This window comes from Lontra canadensis, unplaced genomic scaffold (assembly GCF_010015895.1).
Source record: "Lontra canadensis isolate GAN:19392208 unplaced genomic scaffold, GSC_riverotter_1.0 scaffold98, whole genome shotgun sequence".
Lineage (NCBI taxonomy): Eukaryota > Metazoa > Chordata > Mammalia > Carnivora > Mustelidae > Lontra > Lontra canadensis.
In genome coordinates this window covers 3817812-3832885 of record NW_022631092.1, presented here as the reverse complement: position 1 = coordinate 3832885, position 15074 = coordinate 3817812, and the positions used below count along the sequence as shown (strand labels likewise).

General features: G+C 37.8%; 1 protein-coding gene across 7 annotated transcripts in view; it reads right to left on the bottom strand.

The window, feature by feature from the left end:
• The window catches only part of PCNX1 (pecanex 1), a 152425-nt gene that overhangs the window by 95708 nt on the left and 41643 nt on the right, over positions 1–15074 (bottom strand). For 6 of the 7 annotated variants that reach the window (XM_032837345.1, XM_032837348.1, XM_032837346.1 and 3 more), the window contains exons 3-5: positions 10880–10985; positions 5381–5426; positions 4255–4344 (exon numbers count right to left, since the gene is read on the bottom strand). In XM_032837345.1, coding sequence (XP_032693236.1) covers positions 4255–4344; positions 5381–5426; positions 10880–10985 — 242 coding nt within the window. Of the gene's footprint in view, positions 1–4254; positions 4345–5380; positions 5427–10879; positions 10986–14516; positions 14630–15074 lie in introns of those variants that run through there. The other variant, XM_032837350.1, reaches the window with a different exon arrangement.

The window sequence follows — 15074 nt, the reverse complement described above, 5'->3', positions numbered from 1 at the left end:
TGTTCTCTTACGCATTCTTACAAAATCCAAATCTCTCCTTTATCCTCCCTTCCCCTTCTGGCTTTCACCTTCCATCTCTGACCCTCTTACACAAATTCACCAAAAATAGTCTGTATTGCCTCTTTTCAGTTCTCCTCTAATTCTCTCCTACTTGTATTCTGACCCCTCTCATGAATATGCTTATCAAGGTCACCAACAACCTCTGCACTGCTAATCTCAATGTCAAGTCTCAGTCTCATATCACCTGACTTATGAGTAATGTCTGACAAAGCTGACCACAGCACTCTCCTTGAAAAACTGGGATACAACACTCTAGGTCTTCCTGCACCCCACCAGTTGCTCCTACTCAGTCTCCTGCACCTATTTTTTAATTTTTTTAAATTTTTTATTATCATGTAATGTATTATTAGCCCCAGGGGTACAGGTCTGTAAATCTCCAGGTTTACACACTTCATAGCACATACCTTCCCCAATGTCCATAACCCCACCACCCTCTCCCTAACCCCCTCCCCCTGGCAACCCTCAGTTTGTTTTGTGAGATTAAGAGTCTCTTATGGCTTGTCTCCCTCCCAATCCCATTGTTTCATTTATTCTTTTCCTACCCCCAAACCCCCCACATCGCCTCTCAACTTCCTCATATCAGGGAGATCATATGATAATTGTCTTTCTCTGATTGACTTATTTCGCTAAGCATAATACCCTCTAGTTCTCCTGCACCTAACTGGAGCGGCTCAAAGTTCAATCCTGGGAACTTTTCATTCCATCTATACATCCTCTTTTCTATCTCTCGTCCAGTATTCTGGTCCCATGGTAACTAAAATTCAGGAATCCTCGTAACTAGTTTCCTCCATCTTCTAGCCAGCCCCCACACTCATATGGGAATAGGCTAACATACTGATCTTAGGTAAGGAAAACATGAGCGTGGCCAGAGAGGGAAACTGTACGTAAGTCCTTCTTCACAGTGAAAAAAGCAGAACCCACATCCCTACATCCTCAGGTCACACTCAATCGCACTGAATTGTGTTGATAAAACGAGTGCCAACTAATCACTAACTGCCAACCAACTAGAGGTCGCTATCCTGTAAATCCAAACCAGCTAGAGAACTTAATGCACCCCAACTGATAATTAAGCCAGAATGAACATCTGCCACTAGGTGGTGCCAAATCACAGCCGCGACCAACAAATTTGGACCAGGGCGGGCAGGACATGGGAATTCCAGGTTAGGCTAACCATGCAGGCTTGCCCAGTTAGTTTATGAACTTCATGATAACCCATTTTGCTGGTATATCTATACACTGAAAACTCCTAGTTTCAAAATCTCAACCCATACTTCTTACCTAAAGTCCAGACCTAATTATATACTAATTACTGCCACTTAGAGGTCTAACAGCATCTCAGACTGATGTGCCCAAAACTGACCTCCCTATCTTACCCTGATCCCTGCTCTCCCTGCTTCTAAATCTGCTCCTTTTCAGTTTTCCCCCTTCCCATCTTCCCCATCACTTAACTCAAACACCTTACAGTCATCCATGAGTACTATTTCTCTCACATAATGTATCCATCAACATCAAGATAGCCTCTCATTAATATCTTCTACATACACAATCAGACTACTTCTCACTGCCCTCATCTGTGCCCTGGATTACTGTAATCATCCACTAACTGGGCTTCTGATTCAGCCTCTGCCCTTTTTAATCTCAACACAGGAGCCACAGTGATTCTGTAAAATTGTAACTGACATCACGACACTCTTTCTGCTCAAAACCCTTTGGCAGTTCCTCATCTCACTGGGAATTAAAGCCACATCTTTATTTATTTTTTTTTTAAGATTTTATTTCTTTATTTATTTGAGAGACAGAGAGCACACGCATGAGAGAGAGAGCAGGGGGGGGGGGGGGGATCGGGCAGCAGAGAGAGAGAGAGAAAGAGGGAAAAGCAGTCTCCCAGGATTCCAGGATCAGACCTGGGCCAAAGGCAGATGCCCCACCAACTGAGCCACCCAGGTACCCAAAACCAGAGTCTTTAAAATGGCTTACAAGGCTATGCAATTTGTCCCCTTACTTACTTTACACCAACCACACAATTTCTCAAACCTGACAGGCATGTTCTAACTTTAAGACTCTTGCCGATGCCGTTACCTCTGCATAGAGTTTCTCCCTCCAAATACCCTGATAGCTCACTCCTTCACCTCCTTCAGATCTTTGCTTCCGGCAAGGCTTTCTTCCCTTGACCACTCCATTTAAACTAAAACCCTCCCAGTCCCCACCATTCCCTAGCCTCTGTCCCTACGACCGCATACAGATCTGACTTATACTAGCATGATTCCATACTAGTAGTATAGAAGCCACATAACGTTAGAATTTTTTGTCTGTTCACTGATTTATTTCCAGTACTTAGAATGGGGTGCTCTGAGCACATAATGAGTACTAAATAGTATCTTTTAAATGTTATCTTTGTGTGTTATCTGCTGAATGTTTAATGTTATCATATTAAAATGATAGAAGTTACAAAACTATCTAAAAGCGGTGTAACAGAAATTGAAAGCATGATTCAAAACTAGACTTCAATGATAGGACTGCCATTTTGTACCTGTCTGACTTTGGGCAAGTTTCTTACAACCTCTAAGCCATGATATGTTCATCTGTAATGTGAAAATCATATTATTAACCTCAAATGCTTATAGTGAAGGTTGTGTGTATGCTTATAAAATGCTTAAAAGAAGACCCAAACCACCAGGTGACAAACTAAGAGCCATTAAGCCAACTTGGCTCTCTGCCTGCTTCTGAAAAAGGCTTTAGTATAACACAACCATGCGCACTCATTTACGTGCTGTTTATGGCTCCTTGTGCGTGCTACAATGGCAGTGGAGTAGTTGCAAAAGAGACCATATGGCCTACAAAGCTATCTGACCACTTACGAAGAAGTTTGCTGACCCCTGGCCTAAATAATAGCGTGTGCTTGGTAAGTGTCAGACATCACTGTCTACCTCAATATTACTCTGCAGGAGAGGCTTGTGTGCATATAATTCCCAACACAAAAGACTACAAGACTCTTGCTTATGCGTGGTACTTTCCAGATACAAAATAAATAGGACCCTAAATGCAGTGGCACTAGCCCAAGATCATTACCTAATTTTTGAGACATTCTAATGATTATATATCACAGAAAACAATACTGTAATTCTCAAACTTATCAATTCACCTTAACCTTTTATAAGAAAATAGTTTCTATATTATATAGTGTGTTTGGAAGTTTTTTACAGGGGAAGGGTATGTTGGCAAGAGTAGTCCATAAAAGAAAATAAATGATGGGGTACTGCAATTCCAAAAAGCAGTTATAGCATGATAAACTTACATTCCTAGTACCTGGAACAAAACATGCTTGTAAGAATTGGTTGTTAAGAATTGCTTGTAAAATATTAAATAGGAAAATGTCATAATTTAGAAAGCTATTTCTAACTATAAATAAATTTCCTGTACTTAATTATGAAACTTATCAGTCTGCCTGCCTTCCAAAAAATCACACATAGGCCAATAAAAACAGCAGGTTAGAAACAGGGAAACAGGTTTCTGTCTCACTGATTATGTAACTTGGGATAATCTCCATTTGAAAATGGAATAACATATCCATCCTTTCATGTCTGAAAATCAAAAATGAAACATAAAAATGTGACATTCTTAAAAAAAAAACAAAAACAACTCCATTAAATCCAAAATACTCATTTATAAGGAACTGAATAAGGAGAGAAGGAAAAACACTTAAAGCCCAAATTTCCATTAAAAATCTGCTACAGGAGGCACCATGTCAGAGGCAGACACAGTTTCTCTGTAAGTCCAACAAGTTAGTTCTCTACTAAAACATACTGTCGGGTAAGATATAGAGCAACTAACATTTAGAGGTCATACTGGATGGAAAGTAACAGTCTTACATACTAGGTTACTAAACTAGGCAAGATGCTCTGACCCACTACAAACTAGCAGATTATCTCCCATCTCATACTCACTCCAGGGCACAGGCTCATAAAATTTTTCTCTCCATGTCGACTTGGCAGAACATGTGTAACTGAATTCCAGAAAGCTAAAAGTACTTATAACACTGTTTTACTATTATCCTAGTTAATAACTTTATTTTAATGTTGCTTAAAGATATCATATTAAATTATTATAAACTTCTGCCAAAATCAAACAGCATATTCTACAACTCACCGTGGCCACCACAATATATAACATCAGTGTGAAGTATAATGTTCTTACCTTGTTCTTCACTTCCTTCCTTACAAAGACTAGAGCTCTGGCCCAGACTTAAACTGATATCATCAGACGTCTTAGCGGTGTCTGTATCTCCTACGAAGTTAAGAGAAACATGTGAACACATTATTTTAAAAGTAAAGTCTGTACAGGGTGGCATAACAAGGAAGGATATCAACTACACTAGTTTACTATATACTATACTAGCATACGATGTCTATGAGAGCAGATTTTGCATACCATGGGTTGCGATAATGGAGGACGCACTGAACTAATGGGAAGCATCATGGACTATGAGACCACATCTTTATTCTCACAGCACTATAAACCAAATAATACAAAAAGCTCCATATGGTTAGCTAAAAAGCTTTCTTTAAAAAGAAGCACTTTCGGGGCGCCTGGGTGGCTCAGTGGGTTAAGCCGCTGCCTTCGGCTCAGGTCATGATCTCAGGGTCCTGGGATCGAGTCCCGCATCGGGCTCTCTGCTCAGCAGGGAGCCTGCTTCCCTCTCTCTCTCTGCCTGCCTCTCTACTTGTGATCTCTGTCTGTCAAATCAATAAATAAAAATCTTTAAAAAAAAAATTTTTTTTTTAATTTAAAAAGAAGCACTTTCTTAAAAGAAATGGAAATTATGTAATAACAAAACACTATACATTTCCTTCCCCAGGAAAATTATAAAAATGCCCCTAAAAAAGTACAGGGTAAAAAAATTTATCTGAAATAGATGCAAGTAAAAGGTACATGTGAGATGTACAGAAAACATTTTCCCTCTTTTTTACTGTCTTATTTGTACCCAATTTAAAGGTTTCACATTAAATTACTCGGTTTTCCACATATCTCACCAAAACCCATGAAAAGTATTATCCTTCAAGACAGAAAGTTTCTTATATATCACAACCTATAATTCACACAATGTGATGCAAATATTCAAAGATGTCTGTGAGATTTGGATGGTGAAAGGAGAATCCAATATAAATCAAGTAACCTTTAACATAAGATACATAACTGCATCTACAAATTAATTTCAAGAATGAGCTTTCATGACATGTGAATATATAGTATTCAGTTTTCTTTATTACGTCAAAAATGCAATGGAATGTCATAGGCAACTTTCAACTTAGATAATGTCTACCTTTAATAGTTGCTGCTGTTCCAAGACGAGAGGAACCAGATCCAATCTGAAAATACGATATTAAGGAAAACTAATTAAAATGCTATGTCATTATCAATACGGCCTAGCAAGATCATCAGGCTAAACAATCATATTATCAAAACTCACTATCAGTCACTTATATAGAAAGATACCCGCTGCACATGCTGCCTCAGAGCCACTTAACCTGTTTACTGCAGCACATTCTACACGTCTGCTGTAGATGTGCTAGGGCACGGAGTCCCTTTGCTTGCTCAGGACTGACAGGGCCCACAGAGCGGGATGCCTCCTCCCACACCCAGCAGTCCATGACATACAATTACTAACTTTTTTTTTATTATATCATGACATGCTCATATTAGAAATAAAAGCAAAACCCGGTGTTAAGTCTATCTGAAACAAATTTAGACTTATCAGGGCATGTAAAAGGAAGCTTTGGGACAAAACATTAACATATGTTACAAACAGCAACCTAAATCTTACTGTCAATTGTTACCGTATCAATACGTACTTTCCTGAGTTCTAGACAAAAGTAAGTACTTCTTTGTTGACCACTATAACATATTTAAAAAGAATAAAACACTGAAGGATCCAAGTAAAATGACTGTTTAGCACGAACTATAAACAGACAACTAAAACCTACTGAGCTTTTAATGCTTATATTCAGATGATATAACACCTCCCTAAAATCTTAGCCTTCATTCATTATACCACCATAAAAATCATATAAACAAATACCACAAATTCCACAAACACATTAAGGAAATCAAACATAAGAACATGACAGTTACTAAATCCACAAGTCTTAGTAAATTTCTATAACCTGTTTTCAAGGGATTTAAGAAGAACACAGTCAAGCAAATTTAATATTTTAGAATAAAATTAATATTCATATAATACTTTGTATTTTACCAAATCCTTTATTTGTTGGTTTTTTTTTTTTAAGATTTCATTTTTTAAGTAATCTCTACATCCAACTGGGGCTCAAACTCACAATCCTAAGATCAAGAGTTATACATGCTCTCCTATCTGAGTCAGCCAGGCAGTCCCCAAATCTTTTCTTTCTTTGATTCAACTGATAGAAGTATACAATAAGAAACTTGCTCAAAATATAAGTTAATATTGAGTTTGAAGGGACATGACAGTCTTTCTTGATCTGGATGGCAATTAAAAGGTATATACGTATATAAAAACCCACTGTGCTGTACACTTAAGTGTATACTACGCTATATGATAGTTTTAGGACACTGAAAAAGTCAGTAAAAACAAACATATACAAACAGGTTAGAACTAGCACCTTTTGATGTGGCCAATAAAAAAAAAAATGAGTTTTGCAACATTTGATCACTTTACTAAGCTGACGCTCCTGATTTTTTCCTAAGTTCTGCTTTCAATTAGCCATAAAACGCACTGCAACTAAACAGAAACAAGCCAAAAAGCATTTTACTGCAAAATAAAATTTCATGCTTATCACACCTGGTAGGTAAGTTATAGAATTAATATACGCTATTTTTCACTAGTATAATACATATAGCTTCCTAGACAAAAAAAAAAAAAAAAAAAAAGCAAGTAAGCAAACAAAAAACACATTTTATAAGCACACCCTTCTAGAAATTTAAACCTAAAAAACAACTTTTGAATACTGGTATACTAGTCATTTGCCTACAACCACAGTGTTCCCTTTTCTTTCCTTAACAAGCTTCCTACTTTGTTCAGATGTTGGGTGTGTATCTTTTGATCTACAAAAAGTGGGCCCTGGTTTTGGTCGGTGAACGTGTGCGAGAGCCTGCTGGCGGGCTTCAGGGAAAGATCTCTGCATGCCTGAGAAGACGACAAGCAAGCCAACTCTGCCCACACTGATGCCTGCTTCTTACCTTTCGACAGGGTCATGACTGACACTGCAGTGCTCATCCCACAATCTGGAGGGAAAAGCCAACCCAAGACCTAACATGACTGAATGGCTAAACAAATGGCCCACAGCCGCCTTCAGTCTTGGAGGACAAACACAGACTCTCATTTCTCTGAGTCACTTAATTAGTTGAGTTCTATTACTTGCTGACAAAGCATTCTTAATGGATACAATGGTGGTTATATTTTAATCTTCATGCTTTTCCGTATTATTTAAATTTATCCCCACCAAATATAAAAGAGTCAGGACTATTTATGTCTAAAACAGAGGACTCAGAATACAGTCCATCCAAATAGGGGAATGCATTCCCCCAAAATGTCACTGTAGAAAAACACTGAATGTCATTAACATTCATGATATATTCAACAAAGAAAATCAAGTTCCAAACAGCATGAACACTATAATCCCAACTTTTTTTAAAAAAATGGTTTTTGATTATGACATTAGGGATGATTTTATTTTCTTCTGTTTGCTTTCCCTCAGTAGCTATTTTTCTAAAAATGAGCACGTTTAGAAAAGGAAAATTTTACAGAAAAAAAGGTGTTCTGCACCAACCAGAATGGTTCAGTTGTTTCTTCTCTTTGGTAAGTGCCACAGGAAAGGTCAGGAAGCATTATGGGTGTCAGAGAAGAAAAATTCTTCCAACTACATAACAATCTGGCAAATCTTTGCCCCTCCTTCTAGCTGGAAACAATTATTCTCTCCTCTAAAATCATTAGCCCCTTTTCTGTACCATTCCTATGACAATTACTACTTTGTATCTTAGACTTACATTTCCTTGGTAACATACATCGTATTTATAACTTTGGTTACTTACAACACATCTACCCTGGCACTGTAAACTCTGTGATGGTAAGACCCATTCCCCACTCCATTCAAATAAGCTGACTTGAAAGCTATTGGGCACTAAAATATATGAGGGAAGACAAGTGACAGAAGGAAAGGGAGGTACAGGGTAATAAAAAACAAGAAAAAAGAAAGGGAAAGGAAATAGAATAGAAGATGGAAGACAGAAGGGCGAAGGCGTCAAGAAGGAAAGAATGATAATGGCTAAGACACAGCCACCATACTCAAGTTCACTACCCAGTAGAGAAGACATTACATAAACAACTATGATAATGTTTAGTGTCATATAATAAAACATGGACAAGAAGCACAGTATGTCTACTGGTAATAAATGGGATAAAACTAAAACGCCAAAATCCAAGTAACACAGTAACTTCCAATATTTGCCCATTTTTATTCAAGAGTTAATATTTTAAGAAAAATCAAATTGGGTATGTTGCATATTTATGTCCGGACAAGCTTTAATGACACTCAGGATGGGAGTCCCTCCCTAAAAAAGTAGGGGAAGTTCCAATAGACATGATGCCATGATAGAGCTACTGAAGATGGCTGGCTACTGTTGCACCCTTTCAACTGTCCTACTGGAAAAAAGGAAAAAAAAAAGTTTGGCTCTCCAAAAGACTGTGGGAAAAACATACACTTAACTCCCTCGGTAATTGGACATTGCCAACATCTGTCAGTATGGACAAAGGCCAGCGTTAATTAAGCATACAAAACACACAGCCATATTTAAAGATTAAGCCATTTCATTTCATAAAGAGACTGGGAAACCAAAGCCAACCAAAAGAGGATCAAGGATAGTAATACTTCTCTTCAAACTGATATTGTAAAAATTGAAACTTAAAAGGTATGGATGTAATTAAAATGTCACAGCCCTTTGAAATAATGTTTCTTTTTTATTTTACTTACTTTCTGAGAGAGAGAGAGAGAGAGAGAGAGAGAAAATACACTTGGGCAGGGGGGTGGGGCACAGGAAGCGGGAGAGAGAGAATCCTGAGCTCAGGGCTCCATCTCACAACCCTGAGATCATGAACTGAGCTGAAATCAAGAGTCTGACACTTAACCAATGGACCCACCACCCAGGCATCCCACCATTGTTGTTGTTTTTTAACTCTAACATTTCCCATTGGCTTGTTACAGAAAGAAGACAAATTTAAGGACATAGCTGTTCTACACCACACTTAATCAAAACTAAAACTGGGACCAAAAATTCATGCACTTTAAGTTTAAATCATGAAACACAATTCAAACAGAGGCAAATCTATCAAAATATATTAGGAAACAAAACCCTAGTCAAGATTTTGATTCACAGAATATGATGTTTTCCCCAATATTTTTCCAAAGCAGTGTAGGGCTAAACTAGGTGGAACAGTAATACTGTGAAACAGTCGGGATAACTAAGTCCGCTACCTCATTATTTGTTAAACGAAGAGCCAGGTCAGCTTCTATCTCTAAAGTTCTATTATCTGTATAGATAAAGATAATTAGCACCTGTTCACTGAAAGTCAACTATGCACAAGGCGGTCTATTGGATCAAGGAGGAAGAAGGAGAACCGACGCTGTGGGGGATTACAGGCTGCCACACATGATCACACACCAAAGCGCGAAGTGCTAATAAGTGCGCCCTCTGCAGGAGAAAGAGGCAACAGCACAAGGCCTCTGAAAATCTGAGAAACGGGATGGTTTTAACAAAAGTTAGAGTTAGGAGGAAGAGAGATCTCAACCCACAAGCAGTGTGGAACAGTAGAGAGACTGCACTGAACATCAAGAAGTGAGGTCCAGACCCTGATAAAAATCTACGTACTGAAAGGGCTGACGGAAGAACCCACCACATGCCGTGGTTAGCTAACGCTGGACTATGACAGGACCTCTAAGGTGCTCGCTAGGTCTCGTCCCTTGAGCTTCTCCAGCGTCACTCCAGCTACCTACCAGGCTCATCTGCTGAGAAGGCAAACGGGCGTTAGCGGGACTTGGACTCTTGTGGGAGATGTTCAGGACGGGGGACAGAAATGCAGCCGTGAAGGCCCAGCTGGGGTTAGAATGACAGCACAGCTGGCATCAGCCAAGTTGTGAGAGCAGATTTTCAGAGTTACTATTTTAAGTTAAACGTTACAGAACTGAAAGACATTAAAATTGGCAAAAGCAGATCTGTATTCTACATCTAGCTCTAACACCAACACCTTAAGCAGCAATTCTGAGAACATTAAGTATAATTAACACATTAAATTAGTTTCAGGTGTACAACACATTGCCTCAACAATTCTATACATTACTTGGTGCCCACCACAATAAGTGTAGATTTTGAAGAAATTACTTTTTTTTTTTTTTTTTTTTTTTTGCCATGTTTAAGCTAGGAATAACCCCAGACACCTATCTCCCTCCAATACCAAAAATGTGAAGGTCAATAAGAGTGCAAGCGAGGGTCTAATTTTCCTAAAGGCATTCACCACAACTGTCATGGTCAAAACTACCCTAGGCAATGAGCACGAGGCGCATGCTCAGCAAAAATGTACTTAATGAAAGTGAAAATTTAGTTAAAAATAATACCAATGATATTATTAATAAACAATTAAAAACTTAAAATCAACTCAAAAACTTAATTAAAGATAATTAAAAACTTGAAATCAGCACGATATACCCAAACCCAACTGACTATTACATATAGAATTACTTAAGACCACCATCAGGAGAAGGGAAAAATACAAAATAAAATCACAGGCTCCTACCTGGTTGCTTGGATCTAGGCCAGCGTAAGAATTTCTTGAACTGCAACCAACTGGAGGTGTGGCCTCTCGAATGAACTCAGACATTTCAATCCCTCCACCAGGATCACTGTGCGAAAAAATGAGAAAAAGAGAGAGTAATTGTCATTATTCTGCCATCAATGGTTTGTTTATTATTTTTTAAGTTATTATACCTTTTTCTATAAAACTGAAAGGCTCTAATTTCTAACAGAGCAAACAGGAATTTAAAAAAAGATCATTCTTCATTTGTAAGTCTTATAATCTGAACTATTTTATAACCACATCACTACTTGAAAATATTTAAAACTCTCTCCCAAACGGTCTACACCTAATCTGACATTAGTAACTCACCTTAATTACAATTATAGATGCTAAATACAGCACCTATTTTATGACATGTGCCATAAAGCCATTCTAGCAAAGACCTGATTTGCCTTTTGTTTCCCAAGAGCACAGAGCGACTGGCCGAGGCAAACAGAGAAGGCAATCAGATCTCACACCGCCTCTCTCCAGAAGCACAGTCTGGCTGAGCAACATGACACTATGAGGAACATGCAACAGTCCACCTTGTCAAGCTAACGCTGTCTGTATTTTTTATGTTAACAGCATTTAATTAGGGATACTAACTTGTTTTATAGAAGGAGAAAGCTAAGATTTCAGATTTGTATTGAGTTAGAAGGCTTAAGTTTAAAAAAAATAAAATGATGTAGTAAAACAGGTATTAGAAAGATAAGAGAGAAGTACTAAGCTCAAACAATATGTTGGGTACTTAAAGTCTACACAGAGTTCTTAAAGATAAGAGGATCTAAAATTAGGGGAAAAGATCACACCAAATTTCAAAAAACTTAGAAAGTTATAATAAAATTCCTCAGGAACATAACTTTTAAAATAACGCAGTCCTGTAAGTTACCAAAATCCCATTTTTTTACCCAAAGATTTTTACTCATTCTACCTGGTACATACAGAGGAAATACGTGATAAACTTTTAAGTTACTGTTATCAAGGATAAACGTTCCAGTATACATGCTAGAATTATAGCAGATATAAAGTATCTTGCCATCCAGCATCTAGTTCAATCATCTGGTTAACAAGACCACCAAAAAGCAACCCAAAATTCTTCTGTTGAGCCACCTCATCCCAAACTTGCATATGGTTTTGGGTAACGTTGACCATACACTCAGGTCTAGAGGTGAGCGCTACTGGCCAAAGCCAATCAGCATATTCCATCCTCTTGGTCATAGAACTTAGTCCTAGAACAGGCACAAGACCTAACTCAGGCTAGTATGAATCAGGCCAGGAGTGTGCTACTATTAAGAGAGGTTATTTCTCTACATCTGCTAGTCTTAATGCTAGTCTTACTGCTGAGAAGTCTTAATGCTGAGAGATTTAAGGCCTGGCGCTGCTGCAGCCATTTTACAACAGTATGGGGGGTGCAGTCTAAGAAGTTCACTGGAAAAAATGGAGACCAGCCTGGTAAAGGAAGCCGGATCGTGAAATGACTGACACTGCATCTTCCCAATTCGAAGACATCCCTCACACACAGACTTTTCAGTAGTGTGTGCCATAAATTCCCATAAGCCTATTTCAATGAGGTAATCTGACAGCTGCGATCAAAAAATACAGGCAAAATAGAATTTGCTTACAAGTATGCCTTCCATTTATAAGTATTTATCATATAGCTATTCTAGTGACTTTTAGTATTAATGGTCTCATAACTATCATGTCCCTGTTTACTTAATGGGTTTCCAATTCTAGGCCACTAACTCCAGTTAGTTAACTCATACTCAGTAAAGAAAATCAGCTTTCTAACTTGCTATCCACTTATACAAATAAAATATACTGGAACTCAGTTACAAATCTCATAGCAATTCTGCATGCAAATGTCCATGTGTGAGAGAGGTGAACCATGCTCAAGTTTCTTGGCTGTTTGCTGTTAACTCATACAGGACACATGGGACAGAATGAAAAATCTTTTTCTAATTTGGCAAAATCTTCAGTGTGTATGTAGAGACAGCTATCACCACAATGAATGAGTGGTGAGTACTAACCAGCAACATCACCGTTCTCTCCCCCGTTCTCCAGAACGCATTCCCTAAGTCAGATTCCCGGAAATCAGAAGACGGAGAGTAAGGCAAAGATTAAAGAATACAATATTCAACCCCAGAGAAAGGATAGGGACCCTCACTTTTCCTAGTTTATATACATCAACTTTATTGGTATATGATTCACATATCACCCAATTTATCCATTTAAACTGGCAAATCAATAGTTTTTAATATATTCATAAAGTCATGCAACCATTACGATAGTTCATTTTAGAACATTTTTATCACCTCAATAACAAACCCCTTTAGCTATTACCCCCCTTCCCTTCCCATCCACCCCCAGCCTTAAGTAGCCAGAAATCTGTTTTCGGTCTTTATATATTTGCCTATTTTGCATGTTTCATAGAAATGGAATCATAATATGTATGTTCTTTGTGACTGGCTTCCTTCACTTAGCCTCAAGTTTTCAAGGTTAATCTGTGTTGTAGCAACTATGAGTACTTCATATTTTTTATGGCCAAATAATCCTTCACTGTATGGATAGAACACATTTTGTCAACTCATTTGTCAGCTGATGGGACAGTATTGCCTACTTATAGACACCACTTCTGAGAGCAATTACAAATGATTACAATCTGAAGGTTAAGTTATTATAAATAACAAATAAAAGCAAATATTTACTAAGTACTTAATACATTCCAGTCATAGGGGCATGTGCTTTATTTGCATTTTCTCATGAAATCTCCTCCTAAAACCTAAGATATAAATATTTATCCTCATTTTAGAGATGAAAAAACTGAAAACCAAAAAGTGTAAAAATCTACGGTCTCACATTGGTATATGGAGTTCAGGCGGGAAAGGAGGATACAAATAATATTTACACAGTACTCTACAATCGGTTATATGTTTTCTCTCCCACACACAGCTGAATGTAGGTACTTACAGCCAATGAGAACTGAGACAAGACTTGAACTCCTTGTCTGTACAGCTCTAAAGTCCACTCTAAAACACCAATACTTGTCTTTTAAAAAGAAAATTTAGCATTCAAGTTTTCTTTCCATTTCAAAACCAAAAATAAACACCATTGTCTAAAACAGGGTTTTTTAACCTCAACACTGTTGACATTTGGGGCCACTTCATTCCTGACCGTGGGGGACCATCTCGCTCATGGCAGGATGGTTAGCGCTATCCCTGACCGCCATGCTAAATGCCCGCAGCACTTGCCCCTGGTTGTGATAAACAAAAATGTCTCCAAATATTGCCAAATGTCTCTTTGTGGGGAAAATCACCCCCAGCTGAGAAGCAATGATACAGAACTTGCCCAGGGGCCAACACTGAGTGGGCAGGAAGTATTAGGAGTAAAAAAAGGAGGAATGAAAAAATGGATAGCTCCTTTTGTAACGAAATAATCCTCTAGCAAAATTACCAGACCTCTCTTCTCTACAAATTCAGAAGTAGAACTTTAGCCAGCGGGTCACTGTCCTAAATATAGCTAAACACACAAAATGGCTGAGTAAGAGTTTCTTTATTAGCAAGACTTGCAGATTTTTGGCAATGGCAATTTTAGCACATACCTGGAAAGTATAGTAGTTTACAATTCTCACAGAAGCAAAGTGGTCTACTGCAGTAAGCAATACACCAAATTCAGGGACTCTCTACCTTTATGCCTTAATTTCCCCATCTGTTAAAAAAAAAAAATACCAGGTACACGGAGAGGCAGAAAAGCAGAAGGGGTCTAATCTGAATTATAAAGGAGATTTCACAAACCTGATTTGTTGGTTATTAGTATCATGAACTGCTCAGGCTTTAATGAGAAACTTCACAGCACCATTACAGTACTAAATTTGCAAATCTAATGTAGATCATAATGATGTTCATAAAAGTATGAATAGGTAAAAACAAAGTCCTTAAACAAATCTTCAAAAGATTTTCCCTAAAATTTGCCCACATATAGTTTAAATACTTAATTTACAGTATTTCAAGCACTACAGTCATGAGAAACAGAAAATATGGTCTCCAAAATATTTGTATTCAAATCCTAAAATCCAGTGTGCTAATTTCCTCTCCTGAAACATTAAAAAAGTAATACAAGTATTAATGACTTTCATTCTTTCTCTAATAAAGATTAAATA